Raw genomic sequence first — 26420 nt, 5'->3', positions numbered from 1 at the left:
TCATCTTGTGACATAGGGATTTGTACCTAGTTTAGTGAGTTTATCTATAATTCCAGAGTGGGGGATGGTGTCAAAAGCCTTGGCAAGATCTAGATAGGCTGTGTGAACCACCTTACCCTTGTCTACAGCTTTGGTGACTTCTTCAAAGAAGTCTATCAGGTTTAGGAGACATGATTTGCCTTTTACACACCCAAACTGGGTGGGATCCAGAGTTTGGAGATTACCAATGTCTTTGTTTATAAGTTCAATGATGATGCGTTCCATGGCCTTGCAGACCAGGCTCATCAGGCTAATGGGGTGGTAGTTCCCGGGGTCCGTGGTGGCTACCCCCTTGTGGAGTAGGATAACCATTGCTGTGCCCCATTCAGCAGACACAAAGCCTGAGGTGAGGCTTTGATTGAACGTGGTATTTAGGTGGGGTGCCAGTTCGTTCTGTAGTTCATGTAGAACGTAGCCTGGGATGTTGTCTGGTCCCATGGATGCTGTGTTCTTGGCTTTGGAGAGTGTGATTTTTACCTGTGCAGTCGTGATTACAGGAACTTTGCATTCTTCTGGAATAGAGATGGGCTCTTTAGGGGGTGAGAGGGGGGTAAATTTAGCACGGAACCTATCTGCCAGGATTTTGGCAATATCAGTTGGGTCTGTATATTTAGTGCCATTGTGCTGTAAATCAGAGCAGATCTGAGTGTTGCCATTGAGATTCTTGGCATAGCTATAGAATGCTTTGTGGTTGTCTTTAGAATCAGTGGCGATTTTGTTTTTGTAACTAGCTTTGGAGGATTTTATCAGGGATTGCAGCTTCTTTCTGTGGCTGACCAGGGAGCTATTTTTTCATATTAAACATAGATTTAAAAATAAAACATAACAGTGGTGCGTAATTGTGGGTATTCCGTAAAAGAAATATGTATAACTGCAGATATTTATATGCAATATTATAATAATGTAAAGGACAGCACAAATATATCTGTACATGAAAAAATAATTGCAATTGTACTCATGCAGATAATTTCACATATATTAGGTATTACCTTAGTTAGTAGTTGAAGAATATGCAGACCATTTTTGGAAAGAAAACACTTTCTTTGTGTAGGTCAGATAATATTAGTATAAACATTGTATAAGACAGTCTTCTTCAACTATATTAAGTACATGTACAAGATGACTAAACTCAATCATGCACCACTCCCTAGTCCGAGTGGAGGTTGCGGTGTCAAGTGAATGACCAGCACACAGTTTAGTGAGAGATAACCAGTTGTATTACTTCTGTACACATTACGAAACAATCACCTTATATGCGTACAGTTATTAAGTAGAAAATTACCAAAGCACACAATATTGTCTCAAAGTATATGTGCTGTACCCATGTATACCAGTAAATATTTTTATTTATAGAAGGTTGAATGAAAAAGATGAGAAAACGTCATTTCAACTGCTACATTTTTATGCATGCATACAGCTCCTGCTTCTGTCTGAAGAAAATGTACAGAGTGTTACAAAATACTGCAAGTTAGGTACAGTTGAAAGTAGAATATACTGAAAGGATATGGTAAAATTCCAGATGCACACCCCTTCACCAAACAAAAAAGCTGTACACACATATAAAGTATCAGTTTGAAGAAAGATGCACTCTTACTGCTTCAGCTTGTATTAAAGGAAATATTGGCCTGCTATGAGAATACAGAAGTGAATAAATTATTAAAGAAATAAACAGATATACAAAGCAAATGCAACAGTAACGGCTATGCCTTACACAGTAGTCCTAGTTGTCATGTTAGAAATAACTGGGAAAAATGAGAAACAGTTAAGCAACAATGGTCTTATGTCCTCTATCTACTGGAAGAACAGATTATGTAAAACAATCAAGAGTGTAGGAGAATGAAACGATTGTTTGAAGGTGCTGGTAAGTGTGAATGATGTAATAAATGCTGTTTTCTCTGTTTAACTGATTTCATTTATATACAACTGCAAGAGTATTTATAAAGAATTGTAGGAGAAGGCCTTAAGTGCTTTCAGTAGGATATTGCAACAAAATCAAAAGTAGATTTCAAGTAATAAATGCAGTATTCTGACTTTATCTATATACATCGGCAATAATATTTATACAGAATGGTAATAAAAGGGATAAATTGCTTTCAGTACAGTATTGCAACAAAATAGAAATCAGGCAGAAGTATCAAATTACCATGTCTTATGTTACTAGCAGTAGACTACAAATTTAAACTCCACCAAGAACTGATGGCAGCACACTCATTGTTCCCATGTATGCTTAAACACTTCCCATACATTTACTTCAGTTCAGTAAAGATTTAATACAAATAATATCGATAATACCTTGAATGATGTGCAACATTATGTGTGAATTTACTGTGTGTATTTCTTCTTTATCCCCCTTTCTCTCTTTTTATTATTTAAATTATGCATCCCTTTGTCCTATTATATTTTTCCCATTTCAGTTCTGTCTCCATTACAAAACAGACTTTACATAGGATTTTCCATGTTTACATGCTTCTTAATAATGTACTTGAATACTATGATAATTTATACAAGATTAAATATTTTTATAATTAATAAAACTCCCAAGTTTTCAAATTCCGCAGGAGCAGCACAGCTGACTGCATCCCAGGTTATGTAATGTTCACATACTGCTCATCCAGGGACATCCTTATAGGGCTAGGGTAGTGGCACCAGTCCTGTAGGTATCCTTGCATGCTGTAACCTAGAAAGCCTCACTGAATTGGGGCTTTGGGACTTGGTTGAGGATGTGGTGGAGAAGGTCATGAACAGACAGCTACAGCCAATCAAGGCTTCTCTTCAGCAGGTAGAAATCTAGCTGCACCAGTTAGCACCAACCACTGTGTGTAGTCCTCTTCACCTCTTTTCGTCCCTTATCCTCTTTCCATGATCCTCTTACCTAATTCTCACTCAAAGTACCATTTTATAACATATTTGAAAAAATAAGGGATCTCTCCCCCAACAAAAACATAGTACCCCTGCTCTCCCACCCCCCTTAAGCACAAACCTCTTGATGTTTTCCTTTTGTGTTCACCTCTTTGTTATGTCTTCCCTTTTCCAGTCTTTCCTATTGCCTCCTTTCCATTATTTTAAGAAACCCATCAGGTTATCCAAATAAGGCTAGCCCTATATGGAACATTTTTAAGCTTCTTTATTATTTTTTTTTAATATTAAAATAAAAGCTGCACTGTCTGATGCTTGCCCTAAATCTTTCAAGCATGACTGAGCATAGCTGAGTTTGCCCATGATATCCAAATATATACAAAGTCATATGAAGCTTAAGGCTTTCGTTCAATCCTTTTCATATGCTTAATGGCTAACTTCAAATACTTTTACACTTTTGCTGTAAGTTGGCTTGTTTATCAAAATGCTTTCTCATTTTCATATTAAGTGCAAATAAGCAGCAGTTACTGTATTTGCATAAAGACGTAGCTGTACTCTACACAAACAGCCAAGCAAATCCAAAACTATAAACACCACCTTTCATATTGTATAATATTAGACAATGGTTTAATGGAGCTTAACTCAAGCTGGCAAAAGTAGTCAGTGTGTGGTACTCTAACCAGAGCCTGGATTGCTTTTAATCATGTTTGGCTTAGTTAAACTGAGCATTAAATTCATTAAAATGTTTCAACTGTTTGTTGTAGTTAAACTGTTTGCTGTAGTTTAGTTTAACTGTTTGTTGTACTTAAACTGTTTGTTGTAGTTAAACTGTTTGTTGTAGTTAAATGTATCGTGTCATTTTTTTCTCTTCTCATATTAGGCAGCATGCTGTTAGACCCAAGTGGGAATGGGGAAAATAATTGCCTTAGTTTACTATTTAGTCACCTCCTTAAACTACCATTCTCACTGCCTGGGATAACACATTTGCATACTGCTTAAAGCTGTTGTAACAAACATCTAATTCAATTTAGAAAATAAAATGAAAGATAGTTTTCTACATAAAGCTAATCATCTTGTAGGCTACTGATCAATGGCATATGAATGGTTGAATGGCATTTACAACTTAAGGTGCAAATCAAGTATATAGAAGGAAGACTCACATGCAAACCAAACAATGGGCAAATGTATTTGATTAGCACTAGTATTGCTATCAGGCTTTTTACAGAAACTTAAGTGTGGCCGTATAATATTAACACAGCTATCATGTTAGTTCATCATCCTTATCCATCTTTGAATAATTATACTTTTTCTTCCTACTTAAGGCATGGTTGTAAATAGATGTTTTCCCAGTAGTTAACAAAATAGACCTTGGATATTGTTCTTTCTCTTGACTTTTTCATGCCTACACAAGCCAAAAAAAACAAAAAAACAAAACTGTACTTATGTATTATCGCAACCAGATTTTCACAGTTGCGACTTTCGCTGACTTCGGTAGAAATGAGGCCATGAAACACTGTAAGGTATTATTCAAAGTCTGTATTGTTGGGGAATAACTTCAGATTACCTTTGGGAACAGAAACAGTGGAGAAAACCCTCTTCCTGTTTTTTTGTGCGCGTGTTGCACGCTTGAATTGTTATGCCTGCTGTCCGTGTGATGAACGGCTTGTATTCATTGTGTGGAAGGAATCCTTCAGAGAAGGCAAACACAGACACAGTAGTAATGGTTTTGGTGACATTTATTTTTTTGACAATTTGTAAATACAACAATGGTTAAAAGTAACAAAAGTGTAGCTAAAACAATTTCTCAGTGACTGTGTTTTACTTCTGTGAAGAATTCCTTCTACAAGTTCAAAATAATACCAACTATAGTATGATAGCAGCCATGAAAACTGTAGAGTGCCAGTATAAGTAATCCAAAGTTATTCCCCAGAAATACAGACTCTGAATACCGCCTTACAGTAAATGTAAAGTTTCTGGCCAGTACTACCCATCCACAAAGACAGTTTCAATTGTTTCATGCAGTCCTATCTGTGATGGTATGCGCAGTTCGCAACTGCGGAAATCTGGTTGCGATAATATATGAGTGCTAAAAAAAACTGTCTTAAATTAAACCTTAAAACACAGACTATTAGAAAAAAGCAATGTGAAACTTGATTTCTTTTCAAATATAGATATTCTTTAAACATAGATTAACACTTGTCAGCATTAAAAGCAGGACAGTGAGAGGTCTTATAAGTAAAGCTGCATATTGACTAAAAGCAGAATTTAAGCATGCAGTGCAGAACCTTGAAAGCTTGCTTAAACATTAAATAGGTTAAAGAGAATTAACGATAACTAAGTTTCTTACATGTTACACAACTTTTTTATATAACAGTACATTACCGTCTCTGTGTTATCACCACCACCTGCGGTCATGACAGATTCATAACTTAATAGATTCCCCCGCCTCCTAATTAAACTTCTGGTACAAGTCAAACAAAGTAACACCAATCTTTTTTTAAAACCCACTTTCCAGCTGGATGGGAGACCATACATTCTTACCAAGGAAGGTAGAGAGATATGTGAAACAGTTAATATTCAAAAATGATCTATTGCTATATCTTGAGTATAAACCTATGAATAAAGCTAACCCTGTTTTCTAAAATATCTATATTAAGGTAAACATCTTTCCTGAACCATTTTCCATTTAAATTTTGCCTTGCAGTCTATCAAAAAAGCTGAACATAACTGCTTTACTAATGGTCTGAGACATGGATACCAAGAATCTTGAATGTTGGCATCCTTACTTTTAAACACATAATACAAGTTTAAGATTAGAGAACAGATCATAATTTGTTGTAGTGTACAGAACTTTATCTGTTGCATGTACTACTAGTTACAGGAAAAATGATAAACAGAAAAAAAAACTGTTTGTTTAGCTGACTTTCAACTGGTAAAGCATTTATTGAACACAGCCAAACAGACATCAACACACAGCAGGGCCAGACAATATTTTTTCAGAAAGTCAGGAATAGATCAGAGGTATAGCAGGCTGAAAATTAAACTGTTTTTTTTTTTTAGTTCTGCAGCTGTGGTCTTCTGGCTAGCACTGTAATTTGTGAGTGACTAGTGCGAGATGTCATCTTAACATCTCTTATGGGAGTACTTATCAGTTGCTAAAATCATGTCTTGCACAACTGTAGCACTTAAATAGTTTATCTTTTTGCTGATACTGGAGCATATCCATGGCATTCCATGCACTACAACTGTATTAGGTATTTTAAAATGCAAGGGACAGCATTTAGAAAGTTGGGTCATCCAGAAGAGAATGACAATACCAAATACTCCTAACTTATACATAATTATCTTAGACAAAATGGAATACATCTTAATCTGCTACTACCTTCAGTCAAGCTAAATAACTACTATATAGTTTATGATTTTTTGCTCTTTATAATCCATTGGCTCAATTTAACCTAATAACTATTAATATTTATCTGTAATCTATAATGCAATAGAAACATTTTCATAAAAGGAAAAAAATGAAAGAAACAACGCATTTCTTTACTTTAAATAAAGTTAGGATTCTAGAGTTTTTCAAGGCAAATGCTAAACACCACATTAAGTATGTATTATAGCAATAACCCATGCCTGGGTGTGGGTAATGCTGGATTTACCCACGGTTGGGTGGCTTGGTCACGAGGGTGAAGCCCAAGTGGCCAAACAAAGCCAACCATGGGTAAATCCAGCATTACCCACACCCAGAAGTGGGTTATTGCTATTATACAATGACATTATTTAAGGAAAAAAAAATTACTTTTCTTAAATAATGGCATTGTATAATGCCTCCTTGCTGCCCTTCTGCAGCTGTCTGGTATTCTGCGGCAGTTCTGATGTACTGCGCATGCATATGCCTATGCAGTACATCAGAGCTGTGGGCAAAAGCAACGGAGAAAGCAAGATCTCCGTTGCTTTTTACAAACTGTCTCGCTATGTTAAACTCGTTTAACATAGCGAGACAGTGTGAAGCAATGGAGATTTTGCGTTCTCCGTTGCTGTAAAAAAAGAGTTATAGTAATGGAAAAAGTCCGGGAGACCAGACCTTTTTCCATTACTATAACTCTGATTTACAACGTGCATGCTGACCAATCAGCGTGCACGTTTTTGAATATTAATGGGGGGGGGTCATTGTATAATATACAATAACCGATGTCATGGGTGTGGTATATTGAAGATTTACCCATAGTTGGTACAGTTTAATCACGAAGGCAAAGCCCGACTGATTAAACAAAGCCATCCATGGGTAAATCTTCAATATACCACACCCAGGAGTTGGTTATTGCTATTACACAATGACATTATTTAAGAAAAACATTACTTACTTTTTTTAAATAATGTCTATGTAAAATGGTGCCGTGGTGTTCTTCTGCACGGTTACTCTGATTCTGCTGCTCTATTGATGTACTGTGCATGCGTATGGGACTTCCATTCCCATGTTTATGTAGTTCATCAGTGATTTGGAATAGCAAGTAAGGGAGATAGGAAAATCTCCACTAATTATTTATTTAGTTTGGAAAAGAAAAAAATGTGTAACCTCTGGACAGCTTAGAGGTATGACAGATGGGGAAAATACAAGGAAAATAGGTATGTTTCTTTAGTTTTGCAAAACGTACCTGATTTTTATTGTATTTTCTCTGCTCTCGTAAGTACCTGTAAACTGTCCAGAGGTTACAGCTTTTTTTTCTTATTTTAAGAAATATGGACTAAATAAAGGAGGGGTTGGGTAATGTTGCTCTTATAAACTTAGAAAGATTTGCATCAGAAAACCACAAATCTTATGAGGAACAAAGTCACTAAATAATGACATACATTTCATTACTCTTGTTATTTTTGTTTTACTTGGATCGCTTGTCTGTGTACTTAATAAAGGATTATTGACTTGAAACAGACTACCTACCCTGCTTGGATTACTTTTGAATACTTAGTAATTCAGTACAATATTTCAAATTATATATTTTTTATTACTTTTTTTACTTAGAATGAGTCACGATTTCTACTACCATTATCTGATCTGATTAATATACAGTGATTAACTAGATATATCTTCCACACAGCAAAGTTTCTTACACTGTTCAGTTTCAGACTTTCTTTCCTTCAGACTAATGCGCGTCTACCACATAAGAATAGAAAAAAATAGTCTGACTGCTCAATAATACTTTAGCAGCCTGACTTTTGCCATTGGTGTATTCTTGATTTACAATGGCCATGCTGGCTGGGCTGAGCAATCAGCATGCTTGTTTTTGAATGTTAATGACCGGTCATTGTATAATAGAGATTATCTATTAGTTTGTTATGTTCCTAGGATAAATACTATTAGAACAGCTCTTTTTTGAATATCTCTTTAAAAAAATTATACATTTGCTTATGATTTTAAAATTATTTAAAGCAACATCAGAAGTTTGGGGAAAACACCCTTTGTCTATAGCTATAGCAATTTTTTAATAGTTACATTTTATTGCAAATCTCAAAATAACTATACAAGTCCAATCTTATTACATATGAACCTAAACAAGACTACATAAAATGACAACTAACTTTTACATAATCATTTCAGAAATATTTTATTACAAAAGTCTCTTTCCATTTTCAAAATTAAATAGGACACTTATGGATAATGACAGGATACACATGAAGGGAAAATTCTTTCAAGACAGATGACCAAAAAATTGGTTTGTCTCCATTACAAAACAGACTTTACATAGGTTGTTCCATATGTCTACATACTTCTTAATAATATACTTGAATATTAGGATAATTTCAAAGAGATTAAATATTTTTTTATTTAAAAAATCCAAGTTTACATGAAATCTTACTTTATTAACCCAATGTTTAACAAAAGCAATTTTTTGTTCATGTAAACATGTAAATCATTATGTTTATACCTTGGTAAACATTCTCCAGAGGTATATTCAGAATACAACTGCACCACTTCCTTCCATCTAAGAGTGATAAAGCTTTCCTTCATTAACTTAAATAATAACACATCCTAAATATTTAAAACTTTTTCTACAATACCAGAAACTAGAGAAACCATCAGCTTTTTTTATTCAGAAACAAATTATGCACTAAGAAGCATAGTCTGTGAATTTGTGCAAAGATGATATAGCAAAGAGGTAAATTCTCCTGACTGTGAACAGAGTTAGAATCTTTTTTCGTCTTATATTCCAACTGATAAGTATACTTTTTGCAACTCAGTTTGTACCATGCTGTATTTATTTATTTTATTTATTTTACATTTGTTGACCGGGTATGTCTCACTGAGCTGAAGAGCCATTTTTCACCAGAGGCCTGGAGAGAAAAGCTCCATACATTAGGCAGTTATATATTTTAAAAACAATTAATAACAGTAAGATTATACATATTGCATACAATATGATAACAAAATATTTTCAGAAATGTATTCAATGAGAATAAGAAGTATGCTTTCAGGACATTACTTAGTGTAAGAGAGTTTCATATTAAAGCATCTACAAGAAAATATTCAGGAAAGTGGTTCTAAGAAGAATAAGATGTACAAGCTTAGGACTTTATGTATGGCATTAGATAACATATTTTTAAACGTTTTGTTAGTATGTATATTATTACAGAAACATACTTAAGAGTTTTTGTTAGACAGTATGTGTATTATCAAAGAACCACAAAGCTGTTAGCAGATCAGGTAGAGAAGTTCAGTTATAAGGATTAGTGAGGTGATGCAGAGGGCAGAGAGAAGTTCAGTTATAAAGATTAGTGAGGAAAAGTAGAGAGCAGGGGGTGTGTTGTCATATTAGATGGTGGAAATAGTTTAGGGAGGGTGAGTACAGTGGCAAGTCCAGTGACATTTTAGAAACTCTTTGGTGGCAGTCTTAAATTGTTTAGGATGTTAGGAGTTTATTCCAAGCCATATAAGGATGGTAGCTATATATGTTGTGACTGGATTTGGTCTTGGATATTTAAGATTTGTAGTAGGTCTTGGGTAGACATCCGGAGGGATCGGGTTGGAGAATAGTGTGAGATGAGGAGGGATAGAACTGGACAATAGGAGGGCTGGTATAGGATAGAGTGGATGATCTGGAGCTGAGAGATCAAAAACTGGTGTGGTAGTTCTAGCCAGTTTAGGTGTTTTAGAGCGAGACAGTGATGGGACTTGTATGGTTGTTGGGCAGCAAATCTAGCTACTTTGTTGTAAGAAGACTCAAGTTTTGTTAGTAGAGAGGAGTTGAGATTTGTGAGGATTTGGGAGCTATACATTAGAGGAGGTAGGAGGTAAGCTTGAGAGAGAGTGCTCGGCTTCAGTTGTCAGAAATGTCTTGTTTCTGTACAGGAGCCCTAATTTCTGGTGGGTTTTTCTGATACAATTATTAACATCTTGGTCAAATTTAAGTTGATCATCGATGGTGACGCCAAGGAGTTTTGTACAGGATTCCACTTCTATGGGAGTGTTATTAACTGACAATATTTATTTATTTATTTATTGCATTTGTTTACCTGGAAAGTCCACTTGGCCTAAAAGAGCCCATTTTCAGTGGTGGCCCGGGGAGAAAAGCTCCAATGAAATACAGAAAAAATATAAACATTAATTAGTACAGAAGCAGAAACAGTGTTACAGATAGTAAATATAGTAATATATACATAAAAGCAGGAATCTAGTTTGTTTGATTACAGTAATATATATATATATATAGAAAATATACATTAAAGCAGAATTCAATTAATTCAGAGTGGTATAAACAGAGATATATTAATCGGTATTGTTGTACCAGTATCAGCAAGCGAAGATAAAAATAAATATGGAGAAAGTATCATCAGTCACTTGTAGCAAAAGACATAGGAGTTTAGTAATCATATAAGGAGAGTGAAGAGGTTAGGTTATAGAGCAGGAACATAGCCAGTAAGAGTTGAGATGATTTTTCAGTATTTGTTTGAAGGTGGTGGTGCTGCATGTGTTTCTTATAGAAGGTGGAAGTGAGTTCCATAGTTTGGTGAAGGTGAAGGAATAGAGGAGTTGACCAGCTTGTAAGGTGAGCTTATCTACTTTTAGAAGTAGATGATTTTCAGATCTTAGATGCCTGCTGGAATGGTATTTGGCAAGTAGAGTTGAGTGAGTGGGACAGTCTGTGGGTCTGTAGATTATTTTGTGCACAATAGTTAGTTTGGTGAATGAGAGATGGTGGGAGAGTTCCAGCCACCCTAATTGTTTCAGTGACTTATAGTGATGGGTTAAGAATTTGGCCTTGGTTGCAAATTTTGCTATTCTGTTGCAACACGTAGCAAGTTTGGATTTTGTAGAATTTCAGATATTAGTGAGGAGAGGGCACCATAAAAGACAGAGAAGGAGGATTTGGTGGGGTTAGCATTTTTAGGAAGAAAGAGTAACAGTTTAGTTTTTTGGGGGTTGAGGATGAGCTGGTTATTGGAGATCCAAGTTTCAAATGAGTTAAAAGATTGCTGGGTAGCTGATAAGAGCTCAGAAGGAGAGTTGGCAAAATTTATATATTTGCATATTTCCAGTTTTGTTTCTCTCCTTTGTTGTTGTCTGCACTTTGTTTTTCAGGGTAGCTCAGAAGCTAATTTCAGGTGGGGGTTGTTGAGCCAGCCCATCTTAGCTGTTAGTTATTGCCTGAGGTGTATTTTCTGTGTTGTACTTCCATTACAAACTGCATTTCTCTGAATGCGTGCATGCAGAGTTGATATAGCAGACAGCTAAATTCTCCACACTGTGAGCAGAGATGGAATCTTTTCCCATCTGCTATTCCAAACTTATAAGCACACTTTTTGCAACTCAGTTTGCACTGTGCTGTATTTATATATTTGCTTTATTATTTATATATTTACTGTATTGTTTATGTCCTCTGTTGTTGTCATCTGCACTTTGTTTCTCAGGGTAGCTCAGAAGCTAGTTTCAGGTGGGGGTTTTTGAGCCAGCCCATCTTAAATGTTAGTTGTTCCCTGAGGTGTATTTTCTTTGTTGTACTTCCATTACAAACTGCATTTCTGTGAATTTGTGCAGATCTGATATGGCAGAGAGCTAAATTCTCCTGACTGAGAGTAGAGTTGGAATCTTTTCCCATCTGATATTCCAAACTGATAAGTACACTTTTTGCAACTTAGTTTGCACTGTGACGTATTTATATGTTTGCTTTATTATTTATATATTTGCTGTATTGTTTCTGCCCTTTGTTGTCTGCACTGTTTTTTCCCACCCTCCCTCCCAAGTTTTCTTGTAGTCTTAAATTTGGTTACTTTGGATTTGCACGCCCTCGCTGTATATCTGATCTTGGTCACTGCTCCCAGTCTAATCTCATTTGACCACTCAACATAGTGCAGTGAGATTATTTGGACATGATTATCCCCTTGCTTCTTTGACTTTAACACTTTTGTTTCCTCCCTCTCCACTTTAAAAAAAAATTGTACACTTTATCCATCTCCTTTTACTGTACTTGTGTTCTTCATACTTTATTACCTTATTTTTTGCTTTGTGTTCTTAAGTGTTCGAGTGCTTTTATTCTGCTGCATTTAATACTGCTTCTTAGTAACCTAATTAAATATATCTGTTATTCTAAGCATTTTAAGCTTTGGTCTTAGCACTTGTGCTACAGGTGAGTTACTTTACATTTAAGAAGGCTCTTTTGGGCTACACCCTTGTGGACAAACCCTTAACAAAACCTTCTCTCCATAAAGTCCTGCATGCCCTTGCAAGAATCTCCTTGTGTTCTGTGTGTGCTTCTCAAACAATCTGGAAATATAGAGCTGGTAAGCATAGTTATGGCATTTTTTAACTGTTCAGAGTTCTGCACTGTCTTAATTTTTGCTTGAGTGAATTATTTATATATTTGCTGGCATTGTTTTCTGATACTCTACTCTAAGTGCCCCCATTTTGATTTTTTTCCTAATTTACTGCTTTCTGCACTTGTTTTAGTCATTTTTTAATTTAATTGCATTTATTTAAACTGTATTTGCTATAATATTGCTGCACACTCAAATGTGCTAGCTTGCACTGCATTTGAATTGTTTTTACTGCTGTTTTAACTGCTTTTCTGTAAAAAACCAAACAAAAAAGTTCTAAGCTTGTTTCCCACTTTTCCTATAACTAGTCTAGTCCAGATACAGATTTGCTGTATCCAGGACTGTTTGTAAGCTTCTGAGCCCCCCACACACCTTTCTGTGTTGGAGGGAAGCATTCTAGCTTATCTGTGGGAGGGGTAAGCACTAGGTAGCCTATCTACCACAAGAGGAGTGGGTTCTGGCCTAGAATGTGTAGTTTATTGGCCATTTCAGCAGTTTTTCCATCCCTTTCAATCTTCTGGTTTAAAAGCCTACATTTGCACTTGTTTCCTGCCTTTCCTGTAACTAGTCTAGTCTAGATACAAATTTGCTGTATCCAGGATTGTTTGTAAGCTTCTGAGCCCCCCAAGGCTTTCTGTGTTGGAAGGAAGCCTTCTAGCTTATCAGTGGGAGTGGTAAGTACTAGGTAGCCTATCTACCACAAGAGGAGTGGTTTCTGGCTCAGAAATTGTAGTTTATTGGCTGTTTGGGCAGTTTTTCTATCCTTTTCAACTTTCTGATTTAAAAGCCCACGTTTGCACAGGTTTGCACTTGTTTAAGCACCACGGATCCAGTTTTGGCATCCTGCAGACTGCAAGAGCATCAGGGAGGGGAAAGAGATACTCTAAGTGCCTCCATTTTGATTTTTTTTCTAATTTACTGCTTTCTGCACCTGTTTTTAGTATTTTTTTTTTAATTTAATTCCATTTATTTAAACTGTATTTGCTTTAATATTGCTACACACTCAAGTGTGCTAGCTTGCACTGCATTTGAATTGTTTTTACTGCTGTTTTAGCTGCTTTTCTGTAAAAAAAAACAAAAAAAGTTCCTAGCTTATTTCCTACCTTTCCTGTAATTAGCCTAGTCCAGATACAGATTTGTTGTATCCAGGACTGTTTGTAAGCTTCTGAGCTCACTCAAAACTTTCCTTGTTGGAGGAAAGCCTTCTAGCTTTTCAGTGGGAGTGGTAAGCACTAGGAAGCCTATCTACCACAACATGAGTGGTTTCTGGCCCAGAAATTGTAGTTTATTGGCCATTTGGGCAGTTTTCCATCCCTTTCAACTTTCTGGTTTAAAAGACCATGTTTGCATGGGTTTGCACTTGTTTAAGCTCCATGCAGTGGTACCGAGCTGATGTAAACTATTACTGGTGCCAGAAAGTCTGCTCTTTAGTTTTTCCATTAGTTCTTTTTAGTTCTTTCTCTCTCTCTTTCTCTCTCCCTCTCTCTCTCTCTCTTGCATTTCAAATACCTTAATCTCTTTGCACTTCAATAGGTTTTTGTAGCAATTATTGTAGCACATCTAAGTGCCATCAGCACTAGTAGCTCTTCACAGAAATAGCTCCAGTAATTAGTAGTTATGACCACTCTTCCTGGCATGATTAAAGGGCAGTTCCCTGTGCTTTTTCCTATTAACCTGGTGCACTTGGGCATTCTGAGGCAGTGTAGTGTAGCAACTGCCTGATGTTCAGAGATAACCCTCTCCTCTTACCTCCCAACACTCAGGCTTGTGAGAGATGCACTTCTATCACCAAACTGGAAGCTATGCACTCTCCAGCCAAGACCGAACTAGCTGGTCAAGAGGAGAAGATCAACACCTGTGCCACACCACATGGAACACATAGCCCTCCAAAACACCCACCATTGCAGCCCTCACATAAAAACACAAAGCACACACCCACCTTTGTGGAGGCTCTCAATAGAAATTTACCCAAACAGCAGACACCTCCAAGACAGAAAAGCACTCAACCACCACAACACAGCACAGAACACAGGACACATAGCTCACCTCCACAGTGTGCCCCTCAACCTACGCCCCTAAGGCTAAACACCTTGCCCAATACACTAATCATAGGTGACTGAATAGTGAGGCACACAGATTTCCCACTCACTAAGTTGACTAAGGAGAAGGTAACAGTCAGTTGTCTATCAGGTCTCATAATCCAAAACATAATACACACACTCAGGTCACTCCACAACAAGTACAAGTATAACTTTGTCACTGCCCATGTGGGTGTGAATGACCTGAGATGCACCTCCCTGGACTATATGAAAAGAGACAAACTGGAGCTCTTGGATTATGTGGCCCAGGCAGTTATCCCACCATTACCCAGAATGATACTGCAATACAAACAAAAACTGATTGACTTCAACAATTGGCTAAGTTTCTGGTGTTATCCTAAGAGGATCCAGTATCTGTCTACTTGGGATGACATGACTGACAGACCTTGATGCTTTGCCAGAGATGGCCTGCATCTGTCACCCCTGGGTTTCCAGGTACAGGCTAAGGCTCTTGCCACACCTATAGTGCCTTTTTTAGGAGGTGTTTCAAAGACCAAATTACTACCATAACAGCTATAAATAAATGCAATATGTGGGTCATGCTGCTCAATGCTAGAAGTCTAAATCTCAAGATGGACTTGCTTGAAGCACTCCTCAAAATGGAGAACATTGACATTTGTGCTGTAATGGAGACCTGGTTTAAAGTGACAGAAAGCACCTCTGCACTACCAGGCTATAACTCATTCCACACCTTTTGGCCCTGAAACATGGATCGAAGCTCCAAAGGCAGTGCTGTCTTCATATTCATAAAGAATATGCTCACCTCCAGACTAGTAGCCCAATCGTCAATCCCTCCCTGGTCAGATCCGACCATAAACTAATCACCATGGAAATCCACATTTCACCCCCCCCCCCCCCACAAAGGTAACCACCTTGAAAAACTTCTCCAAAGCTGACTTTGGGCTCCTAAAAACAGAAGTGGCTTACTTCATGGCACCCATGCCAATGGAAAATAGCTACATGACTGCCGAATCATACACCAATGCACTGAACAAACATGTTCATAAAAACATGGAACTAGCCATACCCAACAGAACCAAGATGCTCTCCTCCAAAAAAGGAAACTAATCTGGTGGTCCCATGCCATTAATAAACTCTACAACAGAAGGAAGAAACTGTTGCAGAAAAGGTGAAGTCCAAAGACTGGAAAAACTTCCTTATTAGCCTCAGCAAAACGTTGAGATTCCTCATCAAATCCTCCAAAGCCAGCAATGAAGGTAGAATTGCAGCAGACACTAAAAACGATCACAAAGCCTTCTATAGCTATATCAAGAACCTCCATGGCAAAATATAGATTTGCTCTGAGTTACTGAACAATGGTACCTCCTGTTCTGAGCCAGCAGATATTGCCAACATACTGGACAACAGATTCAGTGCCAACTTTACCTCTCTACCCTCCATAGGACCAATCACAATACTGGAAGACTGCCAGGCAACCAGCATTACTGCACACAGATTAAAGCTGCATTGTCCAAGGCCAAGAATACAGCTTCCATGGGACCCGATAATATCCCTGGCTGTGTTCTACATGAACTAAAAGTGAACTGGCACCACATCTATGTGCCCCGTTCAGTCACAGTCTCACCTCAGGCTTTGTCCCTACTGAATGATGCACTGCTACAGTCATCCCTCTCCATAAAGGGGGAGTGACTACAGACTTTGGGAATTATCGCCCCATTAGCCTGACGAGTCTGATATGTAAAGCTATGGAGCGCATCATCATGGACCTGATTAACAAAGATATAGGAAATCTCCAAACTCTAGACCCCACACAATTTGGCTTTGTGAAAGGAAGATCATGCCTGCTCAACCTGGTTGACTTCTTTGAGTCAGTCATCAGAGCTGTGGATGAAGGTAAGGCACTGCATACAGCCTACCTTGATCTGGCGAAGGCCTCTGATACCATTCCTCACTTGGGAATTATTGATAAACTGACCAAACTAGGCATCAACTCCTATATCACTAGTTGGGTTACAAACTGACTCACATATAGAAGACACAGTGTGAAAGCAGTGGACACCAAGTCAGACTGCCAACCAGTCATGAGTAGAGTCTCACAGGGATTGGTCCTGGGTCCTCTCCTGTTCAGCATCTACTTCTCAGAAGTCCAGCCCAACACAAAGGCACTCTGGCTGACTAAGTTTGCAGAAGACTGCAAGCTGGGAGCCATTATTAATTCCCTAGGTGATGCAGACATCCTACAGAAAGGCCTCAATGAGACCAATGACTGGTGTCAAAACCATGGCCTTAAGCTTAATGCCAAAAAATGCGTGGTCATCCTCTTTAGTAAAAATGCAGTTCCCACTAATTGCCACATCGATGGGAGCCCACTGAACACTGAATGCATTATAAGAACTCTGGGGATGTAGGTTAACAGCAACCTCTCCTTCGACCACCACATTGCCACTGTAGTCAGAAAGTCCTTCTATGTGGCACATCTCATTACTGAGGGGATTGCATCCAGGAAGAAAGAGGTCATTGTCACTCTGTACTCTTTCCTCATTAGACCAATCATAAAGTATAATGCCCCATTTGGCATGTACTTCACTAGACCCCTGCAGCAGCTGGAGAGGCCACAACAATACCTCACAAAGAGAATTCTAGGCATTAAATACATGTCCTACATGGACAGACTCAAAAGACTCCAGCTATTCTCTGTCTCATATCACCTACTTAGTGGCAATCTCTGCTTGACTTACAAAGCCATGTCTGACCCAGCTCTGTTATAAATGCTACATCTAAATAAACCCCAATCCCTCCACACCACAGGCTCCAGACACCTCAACCTCATTACCACAACCAACAGAACATGCTGGAGGGACAGGTTCCTTACCCAGAGACTGCCCAGGCTCTGGAATAGACTTCCCATACATGTCAAGCAGAGCACCTCTCTGTCCCTCTTCAACAGAAATTTTGATGAGTGGATGGGTAATAGAAAGTTTACCCCAGGGATCACTCCAGTGACTCTACTTGATAGAAGCACTGGGAACTAAAATTAGGTGGCACAATGCCAGGGCACTTCTATGGGCTAGGCTTGTAAAGGCTCCAGGGCCATTAACCTAGTACACACCTATGAACGTATATACGTGCAAACAATACTTTTTATGGAATTATATATAGAATCTGCAATCCATGAATTATTGGTCAACAAACAAATATAAAAGCATTTATCCATATCATTTTCCAGTAAAGTACATCATTCTTAGCAGATAGAAGTAAATTGAATAATAGGAAGAGTGGTACTCGGTGTTTTGTCTGTAATTTATAGTATTATATAATATGAAATTGCTGATATCTACTGAGAATGACTAAAAAAGTAAACTTGAATCATCTATATTTTCCATATTTACTAACAGTACTGCACTTGCTTTGGCAGTTACAATTCACACAAAATTTAGAAACAGGAAGTAACATATCTTAAGGGTTCCATAAAATGGCAAGTCTTTTTGTTGATGCTAGTTTCTTTCCTGTGAACAACAGGTATAATGCTTTTACCTTATAAGAAAGAAACTTTGCTCCTGAACAACAAGATCTTAATATGACTATGTTGGTATTACCTAAATAGGTTGCCATAACATAATTTCTGCAGGGATGTTGAGTTTGTTTATTAAGGCTCCTTACATCAGTTAAAAAAGCACTGTCACAAAAGTTAAAGGAAGCATTTTAAAATATTCAAAAGAACATTCATATGAATGGTATTGCTAAAATATTCAGTTCTAAAGTTATAACTGTTTGCTCTAAATGTGCCACCCACACTGGGAACGTTCCATGTGAAATCTTAAAGTACTCTGAAACCAGATGTGTAGTAAAATGGCAAAAAATAAATAAATAAAAAAATAATGTACGGATATTTCTTCCAGTGTAAACCTCCATGTACATTTTTAGTTTATAAGTTTATTGAAAGTAATACTTATGCTTTACGATTCCAAATAAATGGGGGAAATAGGTAATTATTTTAAAGACATCACTGGGAATCCCTGAGATCACATTCTCTATAAAATACAAGGAAAATACTAATTTCCATACTGGAAATCATGAACAAAAGATTAAATTGCATCAATCCATGTGTTGCTTAATTATTTAATAGATTTTGTGTGATTAGTGTTCAAAATAATGTTTATTCGAAATTTATTAAATTCTGAATTACTTCATCCCAAAACTGGAGATCACTGTTTGATGAAACACCTGAAACATTTCCAGATTCTAGGTAGAATTTGGAGGAAAATGGTCAATGCCTCCAAATTAAATTTATAATTTAAGACTGAAATAAATGCAGAAGGAAACCTTTAGGGTTTTATAGGTATTTAGTATATCATTAGCAAAATATGTTTTAAGTTATGTTTAAAACAAATGTGCCTCAGTATCAGTGAGTTTTGCATAAACTGGAAGAAAATACGTTTGAATGACATTCTGAAAAAAAAAGACAGGCTGAAATGGAAGAGGTCTGATGGGTTCCAATACATATTTTTTAGAGGAGCAGTAATATTTAATAAAATGCATGTTGAGGCTGAGTAGCAGACTGTGCTAGGAAGTTTGCGAAATTATAGACAGGGGTTTAGTTCTGTTACTTTGATAATGAAGGGAATATGAACATGTAAAATTCCTTGCTGGTTGTTAGAGTCCTCCGTCAGCCCTTGCACATTAGTCTAGGGAGAGATGAAAGATATGCATGAGTTACCATCACAAAGCATGTACACAACCATACACTCACCTAAGATTACTCATACCCCAACAGATATGCAAACATTGAGCCACATATATACATGAAGCATATACACCCAACACCACTACCTGTCTGCTAAACTCCCTAACATTTACTTTTAATGTAGTCGCTCCCATTGAAAAATATGGGAAAATATGACCTTTGGAACATATTAATTTATGCAGCAGAGATAGATTCTATGAATTGCTGTGCTGCATACATCAGTTACTGCAGGCATTTCCAGTGGGGAGCATTTGACTAATTATAATATGCTGCTCTCATGGAATGCCTCATTAACATTGTTTTAAGCCATGGAGAAAGCCCACTGTGGTGATTCGGCAGATCACATAGAAGCACAGCAGTAGGGCTGTCAATGAATCAGAAATGGCAACCACCAGGGATAGAAGGGAAAAGATTAGAATTAGGAGAAGGCTTAACAGTGGGAGTGTTACAAGTGCAGGATGGTTTTCTTGACAGGTATGTTTTCAATGAGATTATAAAAGGTAGATGAGGTGAGATATTTCTGACTATTGCTGGGAGAAAATTTCCCAGTTTAGCAACATGTACAAAGTATAGGCAGTCATTATTACAGTTTTTAGATTTTTGATTAACCCTTATGTGTGGGTTTAGTTAATGTGGTTGTCTGTGGGGTGGCTATCAGTTCATTATCTGGCTGGTGGTAGGGCATCTATCTGAGCTCCAGATGATGCTGTGGGTATTCTTAATATGAGTGTTGGCTAATAGATTAGGTGACTCCATTTCATTAAGAGACTGAAGTGCTAGGCAGTGATATGTTTGGTTAATGTGGTTATTTGCAAACTTGGCAATCTTATTATAAGATTGTTCAATTTTGCCCCACTTTGGTCAGCAGACTGGGCTCTAGGTTAGCTAAATCCGATGATGCATATAGCAGACTAGGCAGAAGTTGGTTTAAGCTGTGTTCTTATAGGGATGATAGAAAATGTTTTGACTTTTCAAATACGTACTAGTTTGTTTTTGAACTGCATCTCAGATGTGGTGATCGAATCTTAATCTATGTTCATTTATTATGTCTACTAGATTTGCATTTTGAACTAATCCAATTCAAGTATTATTGACTTATAATATTTTTAAAGCGCTGTAGTTTGATTGCTGGGTAGGAGGTGAAAATAGCATTAGCTCAGTTGTCTTTATCAGGGGTGGCTCGTGCTATGTGGTGATCGAATCTTAATCTATGTTAATTTATTATGTCTACTAGATTTGCATTTTGAACTAATCCAATTCAAGTATTATTGACTTATAATATTTTTAAAGTGCTGTAGTTTGATTGGTGGGTAGGAGGTGAAAACAGCATTAGCTCAGTTGTCTTTGTCAGGGGTGGCTCGTGCTATTGGACTGCAGGACTGCAGCCCCCCAGCTGTAAAAAAAAAAAAAAAAAACAACAAATAACTCAAAAAAGAAAATAAAACAATTCCTGAACTCTACACATCCATGCTGATGAATCCAGACTGGTTTAACAGCAGTCTGGATTAGGAAGAAGGCATCAGACTACAGAGATGCCCAGTAGTCTATGCGGTTACTAACCACATAGACCAGAAAGGGACTGGACTGCAACATCTGCAGGCTGGATTGCCTGCTCTCGCAGGAACTGTATTCATCACAGGGCTGGATTGTCTGCTTTCACTGGAACTGTATTCATCACAGGGATTAATACAATGCAGGAGACAGAGCCCGGACAGATCCCTCAGGTAAGCCTTCAGTGGGACTGGAGCGCTTTTTTTTTTCTTAAGCTTACAAAACAGACCTTGTGCTAAACAGTCCTGAGCTTAAGCAGAGCGTGTGTTTTTTTTTTAATGTATTTATCTTAATATTGAGTTTTGCAGAGAGCACTGTAGTGCGGAAGTAGAATGTAGTGGTCCGGAGCTTTTTTAAACAGTTGTATTAACGGTTTCTTTCTGTTTTGAGCTTAGTGTTGAAGTGCTGAGTTTTATGCTTTGTAGTGGTCTGGAGATTTTTTTAAACAGTTGTCTGTTTTGAGCTTAGTGTTGAGTTTTAGAGAACTGTAGCTTAGTGTTGAGTTTTAGAGAACTGTAGTGCGGAAGTGGAATGTAGCGGTCCGGAGCTTTTTTAAACAGTTGTATTAACGGTTTTTTATGCTTTGTAGCAGTCCAGAGCATTAGGTATTTACATTCGGAATTAGTAGCTAAGGTGTGTGAGCAATCTTTTTACATTTGGAATTGTTTGTGTGTGTGTGTGTGTGTGTGTGTGTGTGTGTGTCTGTGTGTGTGTGTGTGTGTGTGTGTGTGTGTGCGTGTGTGTGTATGTGTGTGTGTGTGTGTGTGTGTGTGTGTGTGTGTGTGTGTGTGTGTGTGTGTGTGTGTGTGTAAAATGTCCCAGATAAAAATACCTGGTGGCTAGAGAGACAGTAGTGGCTCAAACCCTGCACCCTAACTATCACCACTTGTGAAAGTTATTTAGATTTTTGCTCATATTTATATTCTGTTCCTCATAAAATCTGTGGTTTACTGGAGTTAATTCACTAAATAATGACAAGCATTTGAATTTCAAACTTTGTATTCTTCAGAAAGTACATGGTAACACAAAACCTTTTATTCTAGCAATTTTCTAAGTTTATAAGATCAATAGTTGAAATTTCTCCCAATTTTTGGGACTGTATTCCCCCATTACTGGCTTTATCCAGGTGTTTTGTGTTAAGAGGTTAAAAGGTATGGTGAGAAATGAATTCATTAAATAGCCATTTAAGTTTCAATCTTCATTTCTTTTAAGAAACAGCTTGTGGCATAGTGGTATGTTGCTCTGACTGTAGTGCATAGGGTCCTGTGTTCAAGACTTGGCAATGAAATGCATGGTGGTAACAGAACATTTTATTCTAGCAACTGCCCAAGATTATATAAGCAGTGTTTAAAATATGTCTCTGGTTTTTGGGCTTTTGTCTCCTTCTCCCTCCCAATAAATGTTGGCTTTTTCCAGATTTCATGTGCTGCAAAGTTGAGAGATACAGTTGAGTGTCCAGTGGGTTTTACAAGGAGCTGAGAGTTTGAAGAGACATTTAGTGCTGCTTATGCTGAGTTTATTTGCATTGTTAATAGCGCAACAGGTAGTGTACTTGCTTTTGATGCAGAAGGCTGTGGGTTCTACTTCCACAGTATGTAGATGTGATGCTGATACTGTACTGTGTTGTACTTTTAAAGGGGGTGGATGTTGCAGTCCTGAGAATGTCCTCTTTGGTCAGAGGTACCTAGTAACTATGAACCTGTTATCAGTTTGCCATCCATTCCCTATTGCAATCAGTTTGCCATCCATTCCCTATTGCAATATTACTAGCGTATCATTTTTATGTAATATAGGCAATTTATTCCTCAAGGGCAACAGGCACTTTATTTGTAGCAACCTCTTCATTAGTTACAGATCTTTTTAATGTGGAATTATTTAGATAACTTTTACGTATTTACTGATACTGGTGGATTGTGGAAGTTTGAGTAGACTTTTATGATGGAAATGTTCTCAATTGGGCAGTATTGTCATTATTGGTGCATGCATTTTGTTTCATTGTTTACTGGAAAAATGTTCAAAACAAATTTAAAACACCCTCTAACAACTGTACTGTATTATACTAGGAATATAATTTAATGCAATCAGGAAGGTGTATCACAGAACACATGTATGTTTTGTGTGCAAGGGGCCTATTATTTGAAAATAGCCCAAAGTTAATGTTTATCTGCCACTAGCCAAATGCATTTTCTTTGAATGTGGGTTTCAGTGCTGTTTCAAAGAATGTGAGTTTCAAGGGCAGAGAAGTTTTAATGCAAAGTCTGTTTTTATTGTGAGATTGCATTGCTTTGTTTAGCAGATGTCTTAGATTTTGTGCTGTAAAATGCAAAAATTAAACCTTCAAATGAAGTCCAAATCCTCATAGAAGTAAAGCAGTATGCACATTAGTGTTTATGGTAAATAGGGTGAAATAGCCAAGTAATGGTTCATTGGAATGACTGCATGATTTTGTGAGGGGGAAGGGCAGCAAAATTGGACATCCCTGGCTGAAATATACCTGTCAACTGTCCAGATTTTCATAGAATGAAAAGATTTTTGCTTCTTATTTTTGGTTTGTTCCTCATAAAATTTGTGGTTTTCCGGCAAATCATTTAGGAATTAAGTCACTAAATGACAGACACTGAGTTTCAGACTTCACAACCTTCAGAAAAATGCATGCTAAAGCAAGACCTGTTATTCTATCAACTGTCTCAGTTTATACAAGAGCAAATTTTAGTACTGTGTATATGTTCCCCCCAATATATCTGGCCTTGTCCAGATTTCCTGCATTAACAGCTTGAGAGGTTTGTGCAAATAAATTGCTTTATAGAATTAGGCATATCCAAACATCTCAACTGTCCCTGATTTTGTCTGAAAATGTTGCTCTTCCCCTAATAATCCCTCCGCAAAATGGCAATTTTGGAAGAAAATGTGGAGTGTTTACAATTAATAAATAACTGTAATAATCAGTTATAGATTACTTTTATTTCAGAAATGCATGTAGATTATTTTTTGTCAGCTGCTCAAGTTAACAGTACTAATATTAAAAAGTGTCCCTTCTTTGACAGGTTCCCAGATGTATTGTTTGGCTGTTTTATATTTTTGCATCACATTTTTGGTCCATTTTTCATAAAATTGTTTTTTTTTGGCAAATTAGTGGCAAATCATTAAAGACTGAAGTTAGAAAATAATGACAGACATTTGAGTTTCAGATTGCATACCCTTCAGAAAATTCATACTAATACAAGACCTACTATTCTATTATCTTACTAAGTTTATAAGAGCAATGTTTAAAAATTGTCCTTTTATTTGGGCCTTTGTCCCACTTCTATGTGTGGCTTTGTCCAGATTTCTTGCTCTGAGGTTGAGAGGTATGACAAATGTGTTAGGGCCATCACAGTCAGCCAGAGGCATTTCAAATTGTGACATACTTGTTGCACCCCACTCCCCCATGTAGTGACTCTGGATGTGTCCAAGCAAGGCTAGGAGCAGTTATGCAGTGTAAATGTGCAGAGTATCCCCCCATCCAAGGTAGACACAAGTGCTACTTTTATTCTGTCCTTGATTTTGCAGAATGTTCTGGTTTCTGTCATATTTTTATACTGTTGATTTATGCTTATTATTATTCAGATTGTGCCTGTTGCTCTGTGTTTAAATAGCAATGCTTTAATGACCATCAGTTAAGCTTGTCTGAGATTGTAAGATGCAAGTAAGCTTTAGTAAGCATATTGTTAAAGAATTGCCAACATTGAAAGCCTTTCTGTTGTTGCCATGCAGAGATAAGCCTTGGGTATTGAAATGCATATGACAGTATTTGTAAATAAAGGGCAGGATTACATTATTTTAAGAAGCTCATTACATTTGTCGGAGACTTGCAGTCATCTTTGCAGGCTTTACCTGTAAACTAAACAGATTGCTAATCTATCATGTGTGATCCATAACTTGTACAGTAATCCATTAAGCAATGTATCTTGAGCTTGCTTTTTGTTTGCTGTTCATTTTTTACTTTAATCATGTTTTCCTCATGAAATAAGTAGATAGTTGTTTTCAGGCAGCAGGCCTTTTTTTGGATAATAAACATTTTTGCAAGTGGGGATATCACAGAGATTGCTACTTTCAGCATGTTACTTGGTATTTTAATAAAACTGAAGATAAATTATAATTAGAACTGCAGTGCAAGGAGAAGTGGTTTGAGATGAGTGCTGCTTGTTTTTTTATACTTGATTTTGACTGGCATTCCAGTAATGTATTTAAAAAGTAATTTATTTTTTTCACGCCTCACAACCTTTTTGTTTCCATCTAGATATTAAGTAAGCTGTCATGCAGCCAATGCATTGAAATATTTTTTTTCTTCTATACTTCATTTTGTCTTGATTGGACACTCATAATGACGGTTTGGCACCCAGGGCAGAGTATTTAATTAAAGTTCCAGCTGTTGTGGTTTTGAGCATAGCTACTCCCCTTTCTAGTTGGCTGCACCCCTTCCCATTGACCCCCACCGATTCAGCTGTTTCCTGCAGCCTCCCTTTGATTTGAAGTCACCAGCTGCCAGTGGTCTTTGTGCTTAAGATTTGTTTAGATTGTTCAGGCCTTTTTTAATTTTATAAAGGAATGCCAAGGGTCATTTTGGAGCTATAGGCTATACATATTTCTGTTGAGTCATCTACATATTGGATTAAATGTGTTGCTGCAAGCATTCTATCTATAAATATATAACAGAGTAAATGTCCTAATATTGAAACTTGTGACACACGTAATGCTGTTTGCTGCTGACATCTCATCTGCCAAAGTACACACTATGTTCACTGGCTAAGGTAACTTTTAAAATTAAGTGACTCTAATGTTTCTAAAGCCCTATTCATTGAGCCTAAGTAATACTACATGATGTAAAACTATATTGAATGCTTTGGATAAATTTAAAAATAAGGATGAAACAATTTCACGCTGATTTAATCTTTCATGAATATAGTTCATGAAAGTTAGTAATGCTGTTTCTGTGCTGTGGTATGGCTTAAATGCATGTTATGTTGTGTTAAGTAATTTGTTCTCAGTTAGTTGATAAATTGTAGGTGAACACATTTCTCAAGCTTGTTAGAAAGAGGGGCAGGATGGCTGCAGGTCTGTATTTTGCTAGCTCAAGAGATCCATAGTTTCATAGGTTCATAAGTGATTACTAGGTTAATGGCCTAGGAGGCCTTTTTAAGCCTAGCCATGATTTCCCATTTGTAAATTACAGGATAAATTACCCAGAGACATATAGGTGTATTTGGGTGGCAGAATATGAAGATAAGGATTTGAGGTGGTCTGCATATTCCATGTGGTTTATACCTTGTGTTCTTTTTGTAAGGAACCGCTCTGGATGTTCGGGTTGCTGCATATACCTGGTAAGG

The 26420-nt window shown here is 37.2% G+C and overlaps 1 protein-coding gene across 1 annotated transcript in view; it reads right to left on the bottom strand.

Annotated features, from left to right (window-relative positions):
• Positions 1 to 7963: 7963 nt before the first annotated feature.
• LOC122794933 (adhesion G protein-coupled receptor F5-like) overlaps positions 7964 to 26420 on the bottom strand; it is a 187805-nt gene continuing 169348 nt past the window's right edge. Inside the window, exon 5 of the mRNA XM_044063528.1 lies at positions 7964 to 8044. Coding sequence (XP_043919463.1) covers positions 7964 to 8044 — 81 coding nt within the window. The remainder of the gene's footprint in view (positions 8045 to 26420) is intronic.

Source organism: Protopterus annectens, chromosome 2.part1 (assembly GCF_019279795.1).
Source record: "Protopterus annectens isolate FY-2018-M chromosome 2.part1, PAN1.0, whole genome shotgun sequence".
NCBI lineage: Eukaryota > Metazoa > Chordata > Ceratodontiformes > Protopteridae > Protopterus > Protopterus annectens.
This window is presented reverse-complemented; position numbering and strand designations above follow the sequence as displayed.